Raw genomic sequence first — 22547 nt, forward strand, 5'->3', positions numbered from 1 at the left:
GCAGAACTTGCAATGTGATCTGCATCACAAATAGAACATACTTCTATTTTAGCCCTTGGCAATGCAGACGCTCCTTGGCGCGCAAGCAGCGTGGGTGCAATAAATATATTTTTTAAATAACTTGTTTTATTTCACCAGGTAGGCTAGTTGAGAACAAGTTCTCATTTACAACTGCGACCTGGCCAAGATAAAGCAAAGCAGTGCGACACAAACAACAACACAGTTACACATGGAATAAACAAACATACAGTCAATAATACAATAGAGGAAGTCTGTATACAGAGTGTGCAAATGAGGTAGGATAAGGGGGGTGAGGCAATAAATTGACCATAGTGGCGAAATTATTACAGTATGGCAAATTAAACACTGGGGTGATAGATGTGCAGAAGATGAGTGTGCAAGTAGTGGTACTGGAGTGCAAAGGAGCTAAATAAATAAAATAAATAACAATATGGTGATGAGTTAGTTAGGTGGGCAATTTACAGATGGCTATGTACAGGTGCAGTGATCTGTGAGCTGCTCTGACAGCTGGTGCCTAAAGCTAGTGAGGGAGATATGTCTCCCCAGCTTCAGTGATTTTTGGAGTTCGTGCCAGTCATTGGCAGCAGAGAACTGGAAGTAAAGGTGGCCGAAGGAGGAATTGGCTTTGGGGGTGACCAGTGAAATATACCTGCTGGAGCGCGTGCTGTGGGTGGGTGCTGCCATGGTGACCAGTGAGCTGAGATAAGGCGGGGCTTTAATCTAGCAACGATTTATAGATGACCTGGAGCCAGCGGGTTTGGCGACGGATATGAAGCGAGGGCCAGCCAACGAGAGCATACAGGTTGCAGTGGTGGGTAGTATATGGGGCTTTGGTTACAAAACGGATGGCACTTTGATAGACTGCATCCAATTTGCTGAGTAGAGTGTCGGAGGCTATTTTGTAATGACATCGCCGAAGTCAAGCATCGGTAGGATAGTCAGTTTTACTAGGGTATGTTTGGCAGCACGAGTGAAGTATGCTTTTTTGCGAAATAGGAAGCCAATTCTAGATTTAAATTTGGTTTACAGTCTAACCAGACACCTAGGTATTTGTTGTTGTCCACATATTCTAAGTCAGAACCATCCAGAGTAGTGATGCTGGAAGGGTGGGTAGGTGTGGGCAGCGATCAGTTGAAGAGCATGAATTTAGTTTTGCTTGCATTTAAGAGCAGTTGGAGGCCATGGAAGAAGAGTTGTAATGGCATTGAAGCTCGCCTAGAGGTTAGTTAACTTCTTATGGCTGGGGGCAGTATTGAGTAGCTTGGATGAATAAGGTGTCCAGAATAAACTGCCTGCTACTCAGGCCCAGTTGCTAATCTAATTCATAGATTTGGATAGAAAACACTGAAGTTTCTAAAACGATTTCTAAAATGATGTCTGAGTATAACAGAACTCATATTGCAGGCAAAAACCTGAGAATAAAATCCAACCAGGAAGTGGGAAATCTGAGGTTTGTAGGTATCCAATATACAGTGTCATATTGCACTTCCTAAGGCTTCCACTAAATGTCAACAGTCTTTAGAACCTTGTTTGATGCTTCTACTGTGAATAATGAGGGAAGGAGAGCTCTTTGAGTCAGGTGTCTGGCATGAGCCACGTGAGAGCAACCTGCGTTCCATCGCATTTCTGAAGACAAAGGAATTCTCCGGTTGAAACATTATTGAAGATTTATGTTAAAAACATCCTAAAGATTGATTCTATACATCGTTTGGCATGTTTCTACGAACTGTAATGGATTTTAAAAACTTTTCTTTCTGACCAGCTCGTCATCAATTTGGATTTTGGAACTAAACGTGCGAACAAAAAGGAGGTATTTGGACATAAATTATGGACGTTATCGAACAAAACAAACATTTATTGTGGAACTGGGATTCCTGGGAGTGCATGCTGATGAAGATCAAAAGGTAAGTGAATATTTATAATACTATTTCTGACTTCTTGACTCCACAACATGGCGGATATCTGTATGGCTTGTTTGGGCTCTGAGCACTGTACTCAGATTATAGCATGGTGTGCTTTTTTCGTAATTTTTTTTTCGAAATCTGACACAGCGGTTGCATTAAGAAGAAGTTTATCTAAAGTTCCATGTATGATACTTGTATCTTTTATCAATGTTTATTATGAGTATTTCTGTAAATTGATGTGGCTCTCTGCAAAACCACTGGATGTTTTGAACGCAAAACATTACTGAACATAACGCGCCAATGTAAACTAAGATTTTTGGATATAAATATGAACTTTATCGAACAAAACATACATGTATTGTGTAGCATGAAGTCCTATGAGTGTTATCTGATGAAGATCAAAGGTTAGTGATTCATTTTATCTCCATTTCTGCTTTTTTTGAATCCTCTCTTTGGCTGGAAAAGTGTTTTTCTGTGACTAGGTACTGACCGTCGTAAAGCCTTTTTGAAATCTGACACTGTGGCTGGATTTACAACAAGCTTATCTTTAAAATGGTGTAAAATACTTGTATGTTTGAGGAATTTTAATTATGAGATTTCTGTTTGAATTTGGCGCCCTGCACTTTCGCTGGCTGTTGTCAAGTCGATCCCGTTAACAGGATCTCAGCCATAAGAAGTTAATTCCGACCACCTATCTAGAGCCATGCTAACTAAACGCACTTTAACTAACCAGCACATGTTCAATTCCGAACACCTATCTAGCGCCATGCAGTGTCCAAAGGGCCAGAAGTATACAGAATGGTGTCGTCTGCGTAGAGGTGGATCAGAGAATCACCAGCAGCAAGAGCATCATCATTGATGTACACAGAGAAAAGAGTCAGCCTGAGGATTGAACCCTGTGGCACCCCCATAGAGACTGTCAGATGTCCGGACAACAGGCCCTCCGATTTGACACACTGAACTCTGTCAGACAAGTAGTTGGTGAACTAGGCTAGGCAGTCATTTGAGAAACCAAGGCAGTGGAGTCTGCCGATAGGAATATGGTGATTGGCAGAGTCGAAAGCCTTGGCCAGGTTGAGGAATACAGCTGCACAGTATTGTCTCTTATCGATGGCGGTTATGATATCATTTAGGACCTTGAGCGTGGCTGAGGAAACCAGATTGCATAGCGGAGAAGGTACGGTGGGATTCTAAATGGTTGGTGATCTGTTTGTTAACTTGGCTTTCGAAGACCTTAGAAAGGCAGGGTAGGATAGATATAGGTCTGTAGCAGTTTGGGTCTAGAGTGTCTCCCCCTTTGAAGAGGGGGATGACCGCGGCAGCTTTCCAATCTTTGGGGATCTCAGAAGATACAAAAGAGGTTGAACAAGCTAGTAATAGGGGTTGCAACAATTTCGGCAGATAATTTTAGGAAGAGAGGGTCCAGATTGTCTAGCCCAGCTGATTTGTAGGGGTTCAAAGTTTGCAGCTCTTTCAGAACATCCTCTATCTGGATTTGGGTGAAGAAGAAATGGGGAGGCTTGGGCAAATTGCAGTGAAGGAGGTCGGGGTAGCCAGGTGGAAAGCATGGCCAGCCGTGGAAAAATGCTTATTAAAATTCTCAATTATCGCGGATTTATCATTGGTGACAGTGATTCCTAGCCCCAAATCAAATCAAATCGAATTTGATTTGTCACATACACATGGTTAGCAGATGTTAATGCGAGTGTAGCGAAATGCTTGTGCTTCTAGTTCCGACAATGCAGTAATAACCAACAAGTAATCTAGCTAACAATTCCAAAACTACTACCTTATAGACACAAGTGTAAGGGGATAAAGAATATGTACATAAAGATATATGAATGAGTGACAGAGCGGCATAGGCAAGATACAGTAGATGGTATTGAGTACAGTATATACATATGAGATGAGTATGTAAACAAAGTGGTATAGTTAGTGGCTAGTGATACATGTATTACATAAAGATGAAGTAGATGATATAGAGTACAGTATATACGTATACATATGAGATGAATAATGTAGGGTATGTAAACATTATATTAGGTAGCATTATTTAAAGTGGCTAGTGATATATTTTACATCATTTCCCATCAATTCCCATTATTAAAGTGCTGGAGTTGAGTCAGTGTGTTGGCAGCAGCCACTCAATGTTAGTGGTGGCTGTTTAACAGTCTGATGGCCTTGAGATAGAAGCTGTTTTTCAGTCTCTCGGTCCCAGCTTTGATGCACCTGTACTGACCTTGCCTTCTGGATGATAGCGGGGTGAACAGGCAGTGGCTCGGGTGGTTGTTGTCCTTGATGATCTTTATGGCCTTCCTGTGACATCGGGTGGTGTAAGTGTCCTGGAGGGCAGGTAGTTTGCCCCCGGTGATGCGTTGTGCAGACCTCACTACCCTCTGGAGAGCCTTACGGTTGTGGGCGGAGCAGTTGCCGTACCAGGCGGTGATACAGCCCGACAGGATGCATCTGTAGAAGTTTGTGAGTGCTTTTGGTGACAAGCCGAATTTCGTCAGCCTCCTGAGGTTGAAGAGGTGCTGCTGCGCCTTCTTCACGATGCTGTCTGTGTGGGTGGACCAATTCAGTTTGTCTGTGATGTGTACGCTGAGGAACTTAAAACTCACTACCCTCTCCACTGCTGTTCCATCGATGTGGATAGGGGAGTGTTCCCTCTGCTGTTTCCTGAAGTCCACAATCATCTCCTTAGTTTTGTTGACGTTGAGTGTGAGGTTATTTTCCTGACACCACACTCCGAGGGCCCTCACCTCCTCCCTGTAGGACGTCTCGTCGTTGTTGGTAATCAAGCCTACCACTGTTGTGTGGTCCGCAAACTTGATGATTGAGTTGGAGGCGTGCGTGGCCACGCAGTCGTGGGTGAACAGGGAGTACAGGAGAGGGCTCAGAACGCACCCTTGTGGGGCCCCAGTGTTGAGGATCAGCGGGGTGGAGATGTTGTTGCCTACCCTCACCACCTGGGGGCGGCCCGTCAGGAAGTCCAGTACCCAGTTGCACAGGGCGGGGTCGAGACCCAGGGTCTCGAGCTTGATGACGAGCTTGGAGGGCACTCTTATTCTCCATGGATTTTACAGTGTCCCAGAACTTTTTGTAGTTAATGTTACAAGATGCAAATTTCTGTTTGAAAAAGCTAGCCTTTGATTTCCTAACTACCTGTGTATATTGGTTCCTAACTTCCCTGAAAAGTTGCATATCGTAGGGGCTATTCAAATCAAATTCAGTACGCCACAGGATGTTTTTGTGCTGGTCAAGGGCAGTCAGGTCTGGAGTGAACCACGGGCTATATCTGTTCCTGGTTAAATTTTCTTTTGAATTGGGCATGCTTATTTAAGATGGTGAGGAAAGCACTTTTTAAGAACAACCAGGCATCCTCTACTGATGGAATGAGGTCAATATCCTTCCAGGATACCCGGGCCAGGTCGATTAGAAAGGCCTGCTCGCTGAAGTGTTTTAGGGAGCGTTTGACAGTGATGAGGGGTGGTCTCTTGACCACAGACCCATTACGGACGCAGGCAATGAGGCAGTGATCGCTGAGATCCTGGTTGAAGACAGCAGAGGTGTATTTGGAGGGCAGGTTGGTTAGGATGAAATCTATGAAGGTGCCTTTGTTTACGGATTTGGGGTTGTACCTGGTGGGTTCATTGATAATTTGTGTGAGATTGAGAGCATCAAGCTTAGATTGAAGGATGGCCGGGGTGTTAAGCATGTCCCCACAGCTGGGGGCAGAAGGTGGTCTATAGCAAGCGGCAATGGTAAGAGACTTGTTCCTGGAGAGGTGGATTTTTAAAAGTAGAAGCTCAAATTGTTCGGGCACAGACCTGGATAGTAAGACAGAACTCTGCAGGCTATTCCTGCAGTAGATTGCAACTCCGCCCCCTTTGGCAGTTCTATCTTGTCAGAAAATGTTATTGTTAGGGATGTAAATTTCAGTGAATAGAATAATATAGATTTCTAAATGTATTTTGCGAAGCGAGCGGTGTAGTCAGCCCGTACTACACTGTCTGAGCCAAGGACTACATGCTTTCTGGTAAATTTTGATTACAATCCTGGATGGGGTGAATATATTTTATATGACATACAGTTGACGTCGGAAGTTTACATACACCTTAGCCAAATACATTTAAACTCAGTTTTCACAATTCCTGACATTTAATCCGAGTAAGAATACCCTGTTTTAGGTCAGTTTGGATCACCACTTTATTTTAAGAATGTGAAATGTCAGAATAATAGTAGAGAATGATTTATTTCAGCTTTTATTTCTTTCATCACATTCACAGTGGGTCAGAAGTTTACATACACTCAATTCGTATTTGGTAGCATTGCCTTCAAATTGTGTAACTTGAGTCCAACGTTTCGGGTAGCCTTTCACACGCTTCCCACAATAAATTGGGTGAATGTTGTTAACTTTTTCCACAACTTTGGAAGTATGCTTTGGGTCATTGTCCATTTGGAAGACCCATTTGCGACCAAGCTTTAACCTCCTGACTGAGGTCTTGAGATGTTGCTTCAATATATCCACATAATTTCCTACACATGATGCCATCTATTTTGTGAAGTGCACCAGTCCCTCCTGCAGCAAAGCACCCTCACAACATGATGCTGCCACCCCCATGCTTCACAGTTGGGATGGTGTCATTTTCCTCCAAACACCTTACTCAAATGATGTCAATTAGCCTTTCAGAAGCTTCTAAAGCCATGACATCATTTTCTGGAATTTTCCAAGCTGTTTAAAGGCACAGTCAACTTAGTGTATGTGAACTTCTGACCCACTGGCACTGTGATACAGTGAATTATAAGTGAAATAATCTGTCTGTAAACAATTGTTTGAAAAATTACTTGTGTCATGCACAAATGAGATGTCCTAACCGACTTGCCAAAACTATAGTTTGTTAACAAGAAATTTGTGGAGTGGTTGAAAAATGAGTTTTAATGACTCCAACCTTAGTGTATGTAAACTTCTAACTTCAACTGTACATTATTTGTTGTTAACTAGTAAATAGTAGCCTACAGCAAAATGTGTTTCTAACTCGTTAACCATTTCTGCTAGTTGTTTGAGCCTGCTAACTGAGGAGTGTTAATTCACCTGTTTCCATACATGTTTCATTTAAAACATTTATCTTACAAAGGAGTTGTTTGATCTAACTGTTTAACTATTTATCTGCACATGGAATTGTATCTCTTTTTTTGTACTCTTTTCTAATCTTTACAGGAAAATAACATGGGCATTATCTGATGTGTGGAGACATTTCACTGCAGCAAATGTAGAAGGAAAATGTGTACATTTGCAAATACTGTGCCAAATCATATGTGAAGATTGCAACAAAATGCAGAACCATCTGGCTAAGTGCATACATTTCCCTCAGCGCAACCTCTGAAAAAAAAGTCCCTTTACTTTATTGTAGGTGAAGATGATGATTCAGACACCTTATCGATAGCAACAGCTCATGGTCCTCCTGGAATCAGACGTTTTTGTGACTCAATGGAGGAACGTAGTCAGATAAATGCTGATGAATGTCTTGCTCGAGCTGTGCATGCAACTGGTTCACCTCTGATGCTCACAGGCAATGTGTATTGGATGCGATTTCTGGACGTTCCTCGCCCAGCATACACCCCTCCAACCAGACATGCTTTATCTACTAATGTGCTGGGTGCAGAGTTCAACAGAGTTCAAGTGAAGGTCATGCAAATCATAGAGAAAACAGACTGTATTGCATTCATCTCTGATGGGTGGTTGAATGTTTGTGGGCAAGGAATAATTAATTACATTAGCTCCACCCCTCAACCAGTATTCCACAAGAGCACAGACACAAGGGACAACAAACACACCACTGGTGTGCACTGGTGACAGACAATGCTGCGAACATGAAAGCTGCTTGGTATAAATGGTTAAGTATGTGAAGGGTCATCAAGTTATAACAGCAATCTACCTCACCAAGCAAATTGAGAAGAATAAGAGCACTACATTGAAGCTGCACCGCAACACCCATTGGGGTGGTGTTGTCATCATGTTTGACAGTCTCCTGGAGGGGAAGGTGTCTCCAAGAAATAGCCATATCACAGTCTGCCAATATTGACAGCCCCATCAAGAAGATCCTCCTGAATTATGTATTTTGGGAGAGAGTGGCAAGCAGCCTGAAACCTATAGCAGTAGCCAATGCAGGGATTGAGGGAGACAAAATGCCATTCTGTCAGATGTTCAGACTCCGCTTGCAGATGTAAGAGAAGAAATCCGTACTGCCCTGCCCACTTCACTGTTGCTCCAAGCAGAGGAAACTGCAGTTCTGAAATACACCAAAAAGAGTGAAGACTTCTGCCTGAAGCCCATACATGCCGCAGCGTACATGTTGGGCCCCAAGTATGCTGGCAAGAGCATCCTGTCTGGTGCAGGGATCAACAAGGCCTATGGTGTCATCACTACCATGTCTCGCCACCTTGGCCTGGATGAGGAAAATGTTCTTGGCAGTCTGGCCAAGTACACTTCCAAGCAAGGGCTTTGGGATGGAGATGTAATATGGCAGTCATGCCAACATCTCATCAGCCACCTGGTGTAAGGGACTTTGTGGATCTGAGGCTCTTTCCCCTGTTGCCTACATCACCCTCCAAATCCCACCAACATCAGCCTCCTCAGAGTGCAACTGATCCTTGTTTGGGAAAAGCACGCAACAGGCTGACCAATACAAGGGTTGAAAAATTGGTGGCTATCCGGTCAAATTTGAGGCTTTTTGAGCCTGACAACGAGCCATCCTCAACAGGGTTGGAAAGTGACAGTGAAGATGAGGCTTCAGTCTGATGTTCAAGAGGTGGACATTGAGGAGGTCCAGGGAGAAGACATGGAAGCCTGAGAGGAAGACAACCAAAGCTTTGGTTTCTAGACTATGATTTCACAGATGTATGCTGAAAAGGTTTTTGGGAGATTTTAGATCATTGGGGATCATTCAATATTCCCTTTATTTTGTTGTTCAGTGAAATCTCCCATGAGAAGAGACAACTCATTTAATTAAAGTTAAATTCGTGACTAAATTGCTTAAAAAAAAAATATATATATATTGGAAGGATTTAATCATTTGCAATTATGTCTATTTATAAGGTAAAAGGTTTATGTTTCTGTCTCCATATGATATGGTAAATATATCCAATGCAAAAAACAGCTACATTTAAATAGTATTAATTCGCATATATTTCCGTTAGTTCCCATATGTTCCCACGGAAAAGTTTCCACCTCTGAATATTCCCCAAAATGTGAAACCCTAGTTATGACTGTGAGCTGTAGTCCAACTGTAGTCCAACGTAAGAGGGAATAAGATACTTAAAAGAAGCAGTATTTGAAACCACTAAAGTGGTAAAGCTTTATATATCGATTTAATGTTTATTTCATAGTGGGCAAAACCCTCAAATAAAAATACTAACCATACTAACCTACCTTGGCGAATGCCTATACTTTACATCAACTTCATAATGAGAAAGTTGGGCTTAAAAACATGCTGGGAAAGTTGCTGGGAACATTTAATTCAATTTAAGAGAATGAAACAACCTGTTTGAGCGCAATAAAAATAACTATGGTTAATCAAGGTTAATGCTCATTGTGCACATAACATAAGATGGTAGAAATAAAAGTATATGACAGAGAATCTGAGTTGGTGAAGTCTGTGTAGCTCTGTATGCTCTTTGTACAGCAAACACACATGCACAGATAGTTATATATGCGCGCAGGCACACACTCGGTGGTGGGCGAGCCATGCCAGACAGGACAGGAAGTTCTCTGTGACTGTGCCATAGGGGAGGAAGGGGGATGGGTTACAATGTGACACCAGGGCGAGAAACAAGCCTAGCACTCATTTGTTAAAAGACAGCTACAGCACTTAGCACCCAGCAGACAACCCAAACCATAGCCAGCTACACACACACACACACACACACACACACACACACACACACACACACACACACACACACACACACACACACACACACACACACACACACACACACACACAGGCCAGAAAGGTGGGAGAGTGAGGGCAAATAGGGTAGAGGGGGGGGGGGGGGGCAATGTTCAGATGAGAGTTTAACAGGAATATCAACTCACTACCAACAAAACTTTCGATAAAGACTTAATCATTTATGCATTTTTTTGTACATTAATGGTATTTTTTTTATTATATAAATAAATGGGAGACTAATAAAGCAAGTTGCATTTATCCTCATTAATTTATCTTTAACAAACATACCGTTTTTGTTTGATAGTCCTTTATTCTTTACTAATGAGAAATAGTAATAGAAATGTTGAATTACTGCATTACGCTAAACACCACGTGACAAGAGTCCGGATGATGCTTTAGTAAACAGGCCTGTTTAATTAAAGAAAGGTAACAGAAACCAGGGACTAGCCAGCCAGCTGTATAATAATTCTGTGGAATAATCAACTAATTATTCTCAGGTTGAAAGAGTGGAGATTTGGCATCACATCCACTAGTAACAATCTTTTTAAACAGGCCACATTCTGCTGTTTATAACATTAGAAATGCGTCTATTCTCTATTTACCGCAAATGACGGCAGACAAACAGAGAAGGGGAAGAGGAGGGGAGTACGGTGACGCAGCAGGTGGGTTAACATTTCACCTGGCATGTCAGCCACAGAGAGAAAAGGAAAGAGAGCAGAGGGGAGAGAGAGAGTTAGCGCCCAGACTGTGTCTGCAATGGAGCGTCTGTCTGGCTCCCAAAGGAGGGAGGGAAGTCGTGACACCCAGGGAGGCACTGAGCCGTAGTGCGGGCAGGGAAGACGTGGGTGGGGAGAAACCTTATCTTGGGTGAGGCTAGGCAGACGTCCCCCCCTCAGGCTATGGCCTCCCATGCTGTTCATTAGCTCTGTGCCCACTGACATTTTCCCCACGTCACACACAGCCCACGGGGCCAATGACACCAATTAGGACCATCCACACCCACTGAGATACACACACTCATTGCCTGACAGACACCACACACACACGCTGAAAGACAGATGGATGGGTGGACAGAAAGACATGCACGTACCCACATAACCCCACTCCCTCCCTCCATCCATCTCACCTGTAACATATTGAGTAGTAATGATCTAAACTTGGTCCCCTCCACCATGAACAGGGCCATCTTGTCACAGAGTCTGGCAGCGGAAGCGGCGAAGCTTCTGTCGCTGAGGGCCTTGCCATAGATAGTAGAGACGATCTGGGCCAGGCTCTCCTCTGACTGGGTCGAGGTCTGGGCCTCCTCCATGAAGGAGCTGAGCTGGCCATCCACCCCGGCACTGTTGTTCCTCATGCTGTTCAGGATCTCCAGCAAGTGGTCCATGCGGCTCTGCTGGGGGCCCGCTGGGGACACGATCGCCTCATCCTGGAAGACACCCGATGAAGGGCGGCGGTTAAAAAACAACTTGTGTAGTAGGTAACAGTTTATTTAGATAGTCTGTTGAGTGTTAATAGGTGGATTATCAACATGTCATTGACAACTGCATATCCGTGGACCTTAAACAATGAAGTGTTAACGACTACTGTACTATAGAAAGCGTGTGGTCTTGATACTGTATCTCTGTGTCTGCACTAACAGTATTCAAGCTGACAACATGCTAGCTTTCTCTAGCAAATAGAGGTTTAACCAAACAACTTACACAGGGGAATTGTTCCATGTCATTTCAGTAAGCCATGTCTGTATGGAAGTTGTTTAGACTGGCTTCTGAATAGTTTTTATAGTTAGAAACAGATAAGATGAGCTTTCCTGCAACATTATTTTGCTGAAATTTTATTAGCTCGCTTGAGAAATTGCACCCAAATTGGCCCTTTTAATTTATAGGATTCACATATTCAATAAATATAGTACTCAACGTCCGATTTGGACCAAACTTCTTCCTACTATTTAGTAAGACATGAGGAATCCAATAAAATGGTCAAAAGCCACCCACGGACCCCCCCACACCCCACGCCAATCCCACCCCAACAACCAGTATCAGTTCTCGATGTCTGACAAGTAGTATGGAGCTGCAGCTCGGAATATTGGTTCTCCATCCTCCAGTGACTTCCAATGACTCTGCACGCACCACTTTTTCTACATTTTGTTGTGTTAGAGCCTGAATTTAAAATGGATTCAATTGAGATTGTGTGTCACCGGCCTACACAAGATACCCCATAATGTCAAAGTGGAATGATGTTTTTGGAATGTTTACAAATTAGTTAAAAATCAGAAGCTGAAATGTCTTTTGAGTCAAGTATTCAACCCCTTTTGTAATGGCAAGCCTAAATACGTTCATGAGTAAACATCTGGTTAATAAGTCACATAATACGCTGCTTGGATTCACTGTGTGCAAGAATAGTGTTTAACATGATTTTTGAATGACTACCTCATTTTTGTACTGCACACATACAATTATCTGTAAGGTCTAGAATTTCAAACACATATTCCCCCCCCAAAAAAAGAGGTTTTCAAATGCCTTGCAAAGAAGGGCACCCATTGGTAAATGGGTCGAATAAAAAAAGCAGACATTGAATAGCCCTTTGAGCGTGATGATATTATAATTGCACTTTGGATGATGTATCAATACACCCAGTCACTACAAAGAAGTCCTTCCATACTCAGTTGCTGGAGAGGAAGGAAACCGCTCTAGGATTTCATCATGAGGCCAATGGTGAATTTAAAACAGAGTTTAATGGCTGTGATAGGAGAAAACTGAGGATGGATCAACAACATTGTAGTTACTCCACAATACTAACCTAAATGACAGAGTGAAAAGGAAGCCTGTACAGAAAAATAATATTCCAAAACATGCATCCTGCTTGCAATATGGCTTTAAAGTAAAACTGCAGAGAATTAACTTTGTGTATGTTTGGGGCAAATCCAACAACACCCCTCTTCATATTTTCAAGTGGTGGCTGCATCATGTTATCGGCAAGGACTAGGTCGTTTTTTAGGATAAAAATAAATGGAATAGGGGAAAGATGTACAACTGAATGCCTTCGACTGAAATGTGTCTTCCGCATTTAACCCAACCCCTCTGAACCAGAGAGGTGCTGCCTTAATCGACATCCATGGCACCTGGGGAACAGTGCCTTGCTCAGGGGCAGAACAACAGATTTTTACCTTGTCAGTTCAGGGATTCGATCCAGCAACCTTTCGGTTACTGGCCCAACGCTTTAACCACTGGGCTACCTGCCACCCCAATAGAGCTAAGCACAGGCTAAATCCTCGAGGAAACCCTAGTTCAGTCTGCTTTCCACCAAACACTGCGAGACAAATTCACCTTTCAGCAGGACAATAATGTAAAAAAACACACAAATACACATTGGAGTTGCTTACCAAGACGACATTGAATGTTCTTGAGTGGCCTAGTCACAGTTGACTTAAATAGCTTGAAAAACTATGGCAAGAATTGAAAATGGGTGTCTAAATGATTAACCACCAACTTGAGAGAGCTTGAAGAATTTTGTGCAAATATTGTCCAGGTGCGAAAAGCTCTTAGAGACTTACTCAGAAAGACTCACAGCTGTAATCACTGACAAAGATGATTCTAACATGTATCGACTCAGGGGTTTGAATACTTATTTCATTTTCAATAAATTAGCAAAAAATTCTAAAAACATGTTTTCACTTTGCCATTATGGGGTATTGTGCGTAGGTGGGCGAGATTTAAAAAAAATTCAATCCATTTTGAATTGTAATACTACAAAATGTGGAATAAGTCAAGCGGTATGAATACTTTGTAGGTAATGTATTCCCTGTGAATCTGGTGACGTTCCCCAACCCCCCTCGTTCAGAGAAATTTGCCATTTAGGTCGCTTGCATAATTCACCATAAATTAGTACCAGGTTAGTACCAGGTTTTGTCCAATAGACTAGCCTTAATGAGGAGAACTTGGTCTTATTCACTAGGCAGCGAACGGAAGAAAGTTGACTGAAAGAGGTACGAAGTAGATTTATTAAATTAGAAGTGCAGTTTTAGTTTTCCATTTCAAACTGTTTTGCTACGGTATGCCTTAATGAATACAACCCTGGACTCAAACGCAGACAGACCTGGCTGAGGATAATATCCCATGTTTCCTCCCATTTAGCAAAATTCCTCTGTGTCTGCGTCCCAAATAGCACCTTATTCACCTATATAGTGCATTACTTTTGACTATACCCCCTATGGGCTGTGGTCAAATATAACACACTATATAGGGAATAGGATGCCATCTGAGACACAGCCTGTGTTTTCCCTCCAGATCGGCATGTTTGAAGCTGTCAGTTAATCTCAGTCTTGTTGTCGGAGGCTGTAAGTGGGTTAGGAGCCTCGATGTCTTAGATACTTGCAAACTAAACAAACACACAGCGTTAGAAATTAGTTAGCTTATGTCCCAAATGGCGCCCTATTCCTTACATAGTGAACTACTTTTGACCAGAGCCCCATGGACACTCGTCAAAAGTAGGGAACTATATAGGGAAAAGGGTGCCATTTAGGACGCAGGCTTAGATGGAGGGAGGGAGAAGTAGTCCCGGGCTAAGGCTGGGCTGGTTGTGGGGACGCTGGAGCTGAGACCAGCAATACAAAAGCCTAGCACACAGCAGAAAACATCAAAAGGCTGTTGCTCCAGCTTCTTATCCTCCTCCCAAGAGAAGAGAGAAGTTTACCCACGACAGCAAAATCTACAGACAAGCCACCACTGTTAATCCAGACTGAACCCTTACTGAGAAACCTGTGTGTGTGAATGACTTTGTATGCATCTAAAAAGGTGCATTAGTTACTGTGGGTTTATGCGTGTGTACGCAATGCGCATGTGGTGTAATGTGCATGTGTGTGTAGAAAGGGGAGGGTGTGGCCATGGCATGCGATGGCGATTGACAGACAGACAAGACAGTAAAGAGCTTTTGTTTACCTCGTCTTTTAGCCTCCTCCTCAGCCTCTCTTTGGACGACGGCAGAAGACGGACTTTAGGGCCACCCTGGCCCCCAGGCTGGCTGGGAGGCCCGTCATTGGGGCCCCTTGAGCTCTCTGGCTCCAGCCTAGCGCTGGCCTCCTCTGCCTTTACATCATCATCAGTCTCTTCGTTTTTTCTGGGTGGTGCCCCCTTGTCTCTGTCTCCCGTTGGGGTTGCCCCCCTGTCTCTGTCCACTGCCGGGCCACCCTGCGGTCCCTGTTCTCCTCCCTGCCCCTGCTGGTTGTGGTGCCAGCGGCGGTTCTGGCTGTAGCCATGGTGGAGGGGCCCCTGGCGCTGGCCGCCGTGGCCCTGGAACTGCTGCCCATGGCTACCCCCACACTGTCCTCTGTGCTGCTGCTGGTCACGAGGATGTTGATTGACTGTTTGTTGTTGTTGTGGCGACTGCTGCTGCTGCTGGGTCTTCCTGTCTCCTCCTCCTCCTCCCCCCGGTGGTCTCTGCTGCGGTCTCCTGTAACGAGAGGAGCAGGCGGGTAAGGGTTCTGTTAACCACGTGGCAAAGTGTGACGCCCAGGCTACTTTGTCTGGCCAGCCTGAACCAAGCCAGCGACCTCCCTGTCACAGGGCCCTGGCCGACTCCATGTCCATCTGTTCAGCTGCGACTCAGTCACTCCCTCTCGGTCTGCCTGCTCTCCATTGATCATCTATTGTAACACAGTCCCACTATGTCTCTACCTTCTAACACACTGTCTCCCCTGGCACAGACATAGCTCATCTACCAGAGCCTGTCTTCTTTCAGTCAAATACTAAAACACCATAGATCTGTCAACAGCTAACAGCTATGGCCGCCTGCTACCATAAGGCCTGGGAGTTCTTATAAATAATAGGTGCTTCCCCATGTGGTGTGGGTCTCTGCTTCACAAGGAGCTGACTGATGCAACAGGATTAAGCACATTTGTTCTGCTGTCGCCCTTAGCTTCAGTTCAACAGGAGCTTGCAGGCCGTGTCTGTGTAAGGGGGGGGGGGGGGGGGGGGGGGGGTATAACAACTAATATCCTTTCAGGTAACAACCCTCGACTAAAATCAGATTACAATGAGATGTTCAGTTAAAAAAAGGGACTTTTTGAACATGCCTTCCTTTCAACTATAAGGGGCAGGTAGCCTAGCGATTAAAAGCGTTGGGCCGGTAACCAAAAGGTTGCTGGTTCAAGGTGGCAGAAAAAAACATGCCGTTCTGCCCTTAGTTAACTCCCAAGAACAACTGCTCCCCCTGGCGCCAACGACATGGACGTCGATCAAGGCAGCCCCCCATATCTCTCTGATTTAGACACATTTAGCTTGAATGCATCCAGTTGTGCAACTGAATAGGTTTCCCCTTTCCTATCAAACCATCATAGAAACAAAAGAACCTAAAGCAAGCAATTCATATGGAACTGTCCTCAACCAACATTCTAACCCTTCAACAAAAGCCTCATCACATCCTAAACAACACTGTCCAAGATATTTCCAGCAGATTTTTCCACTGCTTGTGTTCAAATTTAACACCACACCCACTCTACAGAGGCATGGAAAACATGAAGCAAGCCAACACTCATAAAATCCAATAGCGCCACCATTCATCAATTCTCTCTCTTTAAAGATTGGCCAGCCAGGCAGGCATAGACCCAGGCCACGCAGAGCAGAGATATGTGACCAACCAGCCAGCAACAGCCATTCAGTCAGCCAGGCTGTATTTTGTGTTTCCAGTTAACCAGCCAGCCAAACTTTTGTAATAAGTTAACCAGCCAGCCAAACAGGGCCAGCTACAGCAATGCTATATAGCCAGTAAGTCAACCAGCCAGCCAGTCAAACAGGTCCAGCTACAGCAATGCTATATAGCCAGTCAGTCAGCCAACCAGCCAGAGCAGGCCAGTCAGTAGCCAGTTTCCATCATAAGGCTAGCCAGAGAGCCAGATCCAGCCAGTTCCATGTGCTGCAGTGACATATAGCCGGACAGCCAGCCAGGCAGGCGGTCAGTGAGCCAGACTGTTTCCAGTGCTGCAGTGATTTATAGCCACCCAGTCAGTCAGCCAGCCAGTGTTTCCCAGTACTGCAGTGCCACTGCCTGCCAAACCCCTGTGACCTACATTACATTCTCTAGAAGAGCTGGATCCTACACGGCTGGCTCACTGGCTCCACAGCTTTTAATTAGAAGGCTATAGGTGTTCAGTGCTTTGCTCTATGTTCCTTTCCCATGTTATATTTCACTGGTCTATTTATAGCGTTATGGGGCTAGGGCGCATGCAGTACTATCACCCTGAGCTACAGTACGTTAGCCTAGGGTTGAAGGGCTGTGTGTGTGATTGTATTGTGTGTGTGTGGTGGTTATTAAACTGATATGTGACCGTAGATACGAGAGAGGGTCACAGGGAACAGGAGAGTCATGGTGCCCTGTGTGCAACCATAGCTAGCTTCCTGAACCTGGAACCTGAACCTCCCTCCCCACCATGTTTATATCAAACTATATAGACATGCAAGCAACAAAACAGAAACACCACCACAGTCCAAACATAAAGGTTTCCACAAATAGATGTCCTATAGCTTAACACACACAATGACAGAGTCACTCACCTTGTGTTGCAATATGTCAAAGCAATAACAGACAATCACCGAATTTCCACATCTCATTACAACTCAGATATAGAGCAGTAAATTGAGTCGAAGACTAGTTGGGGATGTGGTGGGTCCTAGTCTAGAAGAAGAGCCTAAAGCAATGACTGTCTGTCACACTGATCTGCTGTCAGATGTTTTCTGACAAGTTCCCTGGGACAAGTTCCCTGAGCATCACGCCTGGCTGCCTCAGACAGAAGAGCAGAGAAACAAACACACAAATTGCAGCAGACACGCACACACACAGACCTCACTTTACCCCCAACTTAATAATGCAGGGATTTTCCTGCCATTGAAATCCATGGGCGGGCCCCCTAAGCGCTTTTCCTGGTCGCTTAAATCCAAACAGTGTCATTTTTTATTAAAAGGCTTTCAGTGTTGACTTAAAGGATATAAAGTATGTCGAAAAGATAATGGACCTATATAGTTTGAAATAATATAATATTTGAGAAATCACTAAAATAAAACCTAGAGAGTGCTAGGTTTCCATCCAATTGGTGAGATTTTCATGCAAATATTCTAAAACCCATATAAATAGATGTGCATTTTCCCACCAGATGTGTTTTCATCAAATTTACTTGTTGGGGATAAAAGGCTGTGCGTGATGACGCAGTGCACATAAAAATGACTTTTGCAGTTGAATGAAAATTGGCTTCCATGGCATTTATCTCTACTGATGGTTTTGTCAAAAAAATTAAGTGTTATAGGCTATATGTGCCCACTTTGGTCTTGGCACGTTCGCTCTAGCCAACAGCTCACAGATACAGTGCGGGTATAGCCTACAAGATGACATTATATTATCGATCATCATGTCACCAGAATAAGACCCTCAATATTTTTTGGAAAGGCGCATCAAGCTCATCACCATGCACTTTCACTTTCACTTTCACTTTTGTAAAGTTCATCCTATTTGATTTAATCTGTAGCCTAACAAACGGCATGCTTTCCCGAGTTGTAGTAGGTGGACTACACGACATATCATCGCGTGACTCCAAGTTTACTTCGATATAATGTTTATTATATCAATATCTGCGCATAAAAGGTGTTTCAACAGCCATTTCTCGCATGTTTTCATCAGGCCTGTCATGACATTTTTTTTTATCAGACATGTACTTTACTTGCATAAAAAAGGTTTAATGGAAACCTGTATATAGCAGTATAGATTGTTATTGTGTTTGCGCAAAAGAACACAGCATTAGCCATGGCAAAATGCATGGAATTGCAGGAAATTAGCTTTAAACGGCAACATTTTTCTCTCAGCTGCATGGCAAAATGTGTAGAATTGCAGTAAATGTTCTTTAAACTGAAGAGAAATAAAATATCAGCTTTCATCAAGACATTTCAGCTGCTCCAACAGGGTCGACCGCATCCCCTACCACGCCCCCTGCCACTCTCACCACCTAAGCCTCTTTTTTATCCAGAAAACCCCCTGTAAGGATCATAATAATTGACTGAATTTACGCAACGTTTTGTCCAGACGCTTATAGCGCTTTACATAGTGAGGAGGGAACCTCACATAATTTCCCATTTTAAATGCAACCACCCCCTGCCCCCTTCCAGCTCACAGCCAACAAAACTTAACCTCGGTAGCCTCTTGCATGCAGCCCCCCTGCTCATAAAAACAGACCCCCCACCACCCGGAATAATATCAACATTTTCCCTGAAGCCAGTGCGAGCCTCGAGTGTAAACGTAGCCACGGCCAGACCAATGGAGGAGAGGCTGGGAGTCGGCCTGACAGGCTCAAAATAAAGATGTTCCGAGTCGAGGGCCCCAGGTTCCGACCGTGGCATTCTATGACTTTATGAGTGTTAACCTCGGCCCTATCCCCGACCCCCACCCCTCCCCAACACTGAAACATCTTGGGGGCAGATGCCTAGAAGCCTCACCCGAGCTCCTGTGTGTTTCATGGTAGAATACTCAGGAGAGACAGAAACAACATAGTCTAACACCGAGTTTTATTTTTCAGTGGAACAATACCCCAACTTGTAAAGACAAAGACACACCTGAATGGCTTTCCAAGAGGTGTTTAGTGGTCTAGTCTCAGTCCTCCTGACTTAAATCTATAGAATTTCGAGGCAGAAAACTAAGGAGAAGTAAAGTGTTTCAGATTTCAGTAGAATGATCAGGAGCAGAGGAGAGAAACAGAACATAGTGCAATATTCATATAAGGATTTAATAAAGACAGAAAGCAGCGAGTTGAGGTGAGAGCAGTGTTGGATTAATGGACAATATTGTGCAATGTGCATGCATAATGAGTATGGGAGGGTTGAATAGAGGGATTCACAATGTGACGAAAAAGAAGACTTCCTGTGTGTCCAAATGTAAAAAAAAATTGAAAATGAAATGCTAGCCATTCAGAACAGTAGAAAAGAGAAGTGCAGGTGCTGCCGTGCTGGTTTCAACTTTCCCACAAAAGCCTCTGTCTGAGCTCAGACATGTATGTTTAAGTAAAGCTTTTAAAACTCATAATAGGAGATCAACCAAGTCAGGTTTTACAGACATTTTCCTGAACAAAAGTTCATATCTTCTAAAAAAAAATTAGTCTGGCTATATCTATGGTGCCCCATAGATGTCATGGTGGAGAGAAAAAAAAACTGCCAGGCTTATCTGTTCCCTTAGTTTGTTATTTGTTCCCAACTTCCCTCCCTCAATGTATTCATTAATTTTCTCAATGTATTTATTTGTTCCCTTGGATCTCCCGCGCAGATCGATCAAAGCGCCACTGAATGGTCGACCATGGTCTCAGCTCTCCATTGCTAGGACTTCTTATGTAGACTAACTACTTCCTCATTTCGTCTAGTTTGCTTTGTTTGTCATGCATTCTTGTTAAATAGAAGTAGGCCTATAAACTTTGTGCAAACTCTGATTCATGCCACATGGATAGTCCATTTTGTGCACTCTTCCCCATGACCCAGTATTTTACTCCACATGCACAGGGCTATAGCTAGCCTCGTCCCCAGGCTATTGAGCACAAAAGTTTTTGGGAACAAGATTAAGGCCATAGCTCACATCCAGTAAATCATGGCACCGGCCAAGCACCTGAATGTGTTTATGATTGGTTTACAATTGTGTATGTGACTCAGCGGCAGAAAGGAAAGGAATGCTAATTTATTATTTATCAATTTCCAGGAGGCTTCGGTGTTAACAAGTGCAATGAAATGTTCTCATCCGTACACGAGGCAAGAATTCCGGGCATACTCTAGCTAGCTAGCTACCTATCCTAGCCTGACGGTTGGCTAACATCCAATCCTATTTTAGCGCCCAACCCTAACATGGGAACCCAAACCGACTGCGCGTGTGCGCCATCGTGCCCCCCCCCACACCAAACACGATACGCAGGTTAAAATATCAAAACAAACTCTGAACCAATGACATTACTTTGGGGACAGGTCGAAAAGCATTAAACATGTATGGCAATTTAGCTAGTTAGCTTGCACTTGCTAGCTAATTTGTCCTATTTAGCTAGCTTGCTGTTGCTAGCTAATTTGTCCTGGGACCTAAACATTGAGTTGTTATTTTACCTGAAATGCACAAGGTCTTCTACTCCGAGAATTAACCCAAACATAAAACGGCCAACCGAATCGTTTTTAGTCATCTCCTCCTTCCAAGCTTTTTCATCTTTGAACTTATATGGTGATTGGCATCTACACTTTCATAGTATTACCACGACAACCGGCAAAACATTTAGTCTTTCAATCACCCACGTGGGTATAACCAAAAAGGAGATGTTAAGTGGGTACCTGCTTCTATAAACCAATGAGGAGAAAGGAGAGGGAGGACTTTCAATGGGATATGTGTCAGAAATAGAAAGGAGTTCTATTTTAACCCGTGGCATCCCAGACGCTCGTTGGCGCACCCCAGCAGTGTGGGAGCAATAATTTAATAACATGGATTTCTAAATGTATTTTGCTACACTCTGGTCAGCATGTAATTCTACCCATAAACCCCTAGAAATTGTATTTGACCTAGTGGGGGACAAACACAATGTCCCCAGTTGGTCACATTTTTGTTAATTTACTATACTATTGTGGGGACTTCTGGTCCCCACAAGTACAGTTAAACACGTCCACACACACATTTCTGGGGAAGGCCTTTGGGGTGCAGAAGACAACGAATAGACAATCTTGCTGATTCCGAGGATTTTAAAATTAAAGAATACAATTGAGGGAACAAAAAAAGAACGGTTTAGCCTGGCATTTTTGTCTCCCATCATGATCATATATAAAAAAATGTATACCTTACTTTTCATAATAGACCTTGAATATGTTACAGCATCACTTTGATGTGTAGTTAATGGCTGTCTGAAAAGTAATTATCTATCTAAGCAGGAGATAAAATAAAATGCTAAATAATTGTGTTGAAAATTAATTGGGCTGAAATGTAGCCGCATAGACAAAACACTATGAATCAAAGTAAACTTTGAATACGCAATATAGTAACAATAGGCATACAGGTACCTGGATGTTGACTATGCTATGTATATTTGCACTTTGTGGTTGTGTGTGTACATGGTTCTCTGTGCACCACGAGGCACTAAGCATGTTGAGACAGAAGAGTACAGGAGATGGGAGTCGAGGTGAAGGAGAGGAGAAAGCACTCTGCTATCTGGGTGGTACTCTCTTAAGGGAGGTGGGGCTGGAAATAATGTAGTTTGAACCTCGGGTGGATAAGGATGGGCATAGTGAAGTGTTGTAAGAAGACGCATGTGACCCCGTCTTGCACTCTAGCTGGCTGTTTGTGGGGTGTGTGTGTGTGTCTCGTCTACCCATCAGCCTCTCTGCTTGGCCTCCCTGGTCCCCTCTCTCAGGGAGGTAGGGGGTCATTTCAGTGTCTGCTTCAGTGTCTGTCGGCCTTCCCTAACTCCACGCCATCACACCAGATCTCTCACACTGCCATGTCCTCTACATGACTCCACACCATCCCCATAGAGACTTGTTAGAGTTAGACCAGGGTATTGGAGGGGATCTCCGAAAATATTTTTCAAAAATGGGAGAAAAAAAACATATTTCAATGTTTTTATGGAAATCGCGAGCAACAAAAGAATGAACATATTTGTAATTACATACATACAGCAGAAAAGATGAGA

At 43.6% G+C, this 22547-nt stretch overlaps 1 protein-coding gene across 5 annotated transcripts in view; it reads right to left on the reverse strand.

Annotated features, from left to right (window-relative positions):
* LOC109877932 (CBP80/20-dependent translation initiation factor) overlaps positions 1–22547 on the reverse strand; it is a 142339-nt gene that overhangs the window by 34332 nt on the left and 85460 nt on the right. For all 5 annotated transcript variants that reach the window (XM_020470165.2, XM_020470168.2, XM_020470167.2 and 2 more), the window contains 2 exons: positions 14812–15322; positions 11004–11303 (listed from right to left, as the gene is read on the reverse strand). In XM_020470165.2, coding sequence (XP_020325754.1) covers positions 11004–11303; positions 14812–15322 — 811 coding nt within the window. The remainder of the gene's footprint in view (positions 1–11003; positions 11304–14811; positions 15323–22547) is intronic.

The sequence above is a fragment of the Oncorhynchus kisutch genome, linkage group LG23, assembly GCF_002021735.2.
Source record: "Oncorhynchus kisutch isolate 150728-3 linkage group LG23, Okis_V2, whole genome shotgun sequence".
Lineage (NCBI taxonomy): Eukaryota > Metazoa > Chordata > Actinopteri > Salmoniformes > Salmonidae > Oncorhynchus > Oncorhynchus kisutch.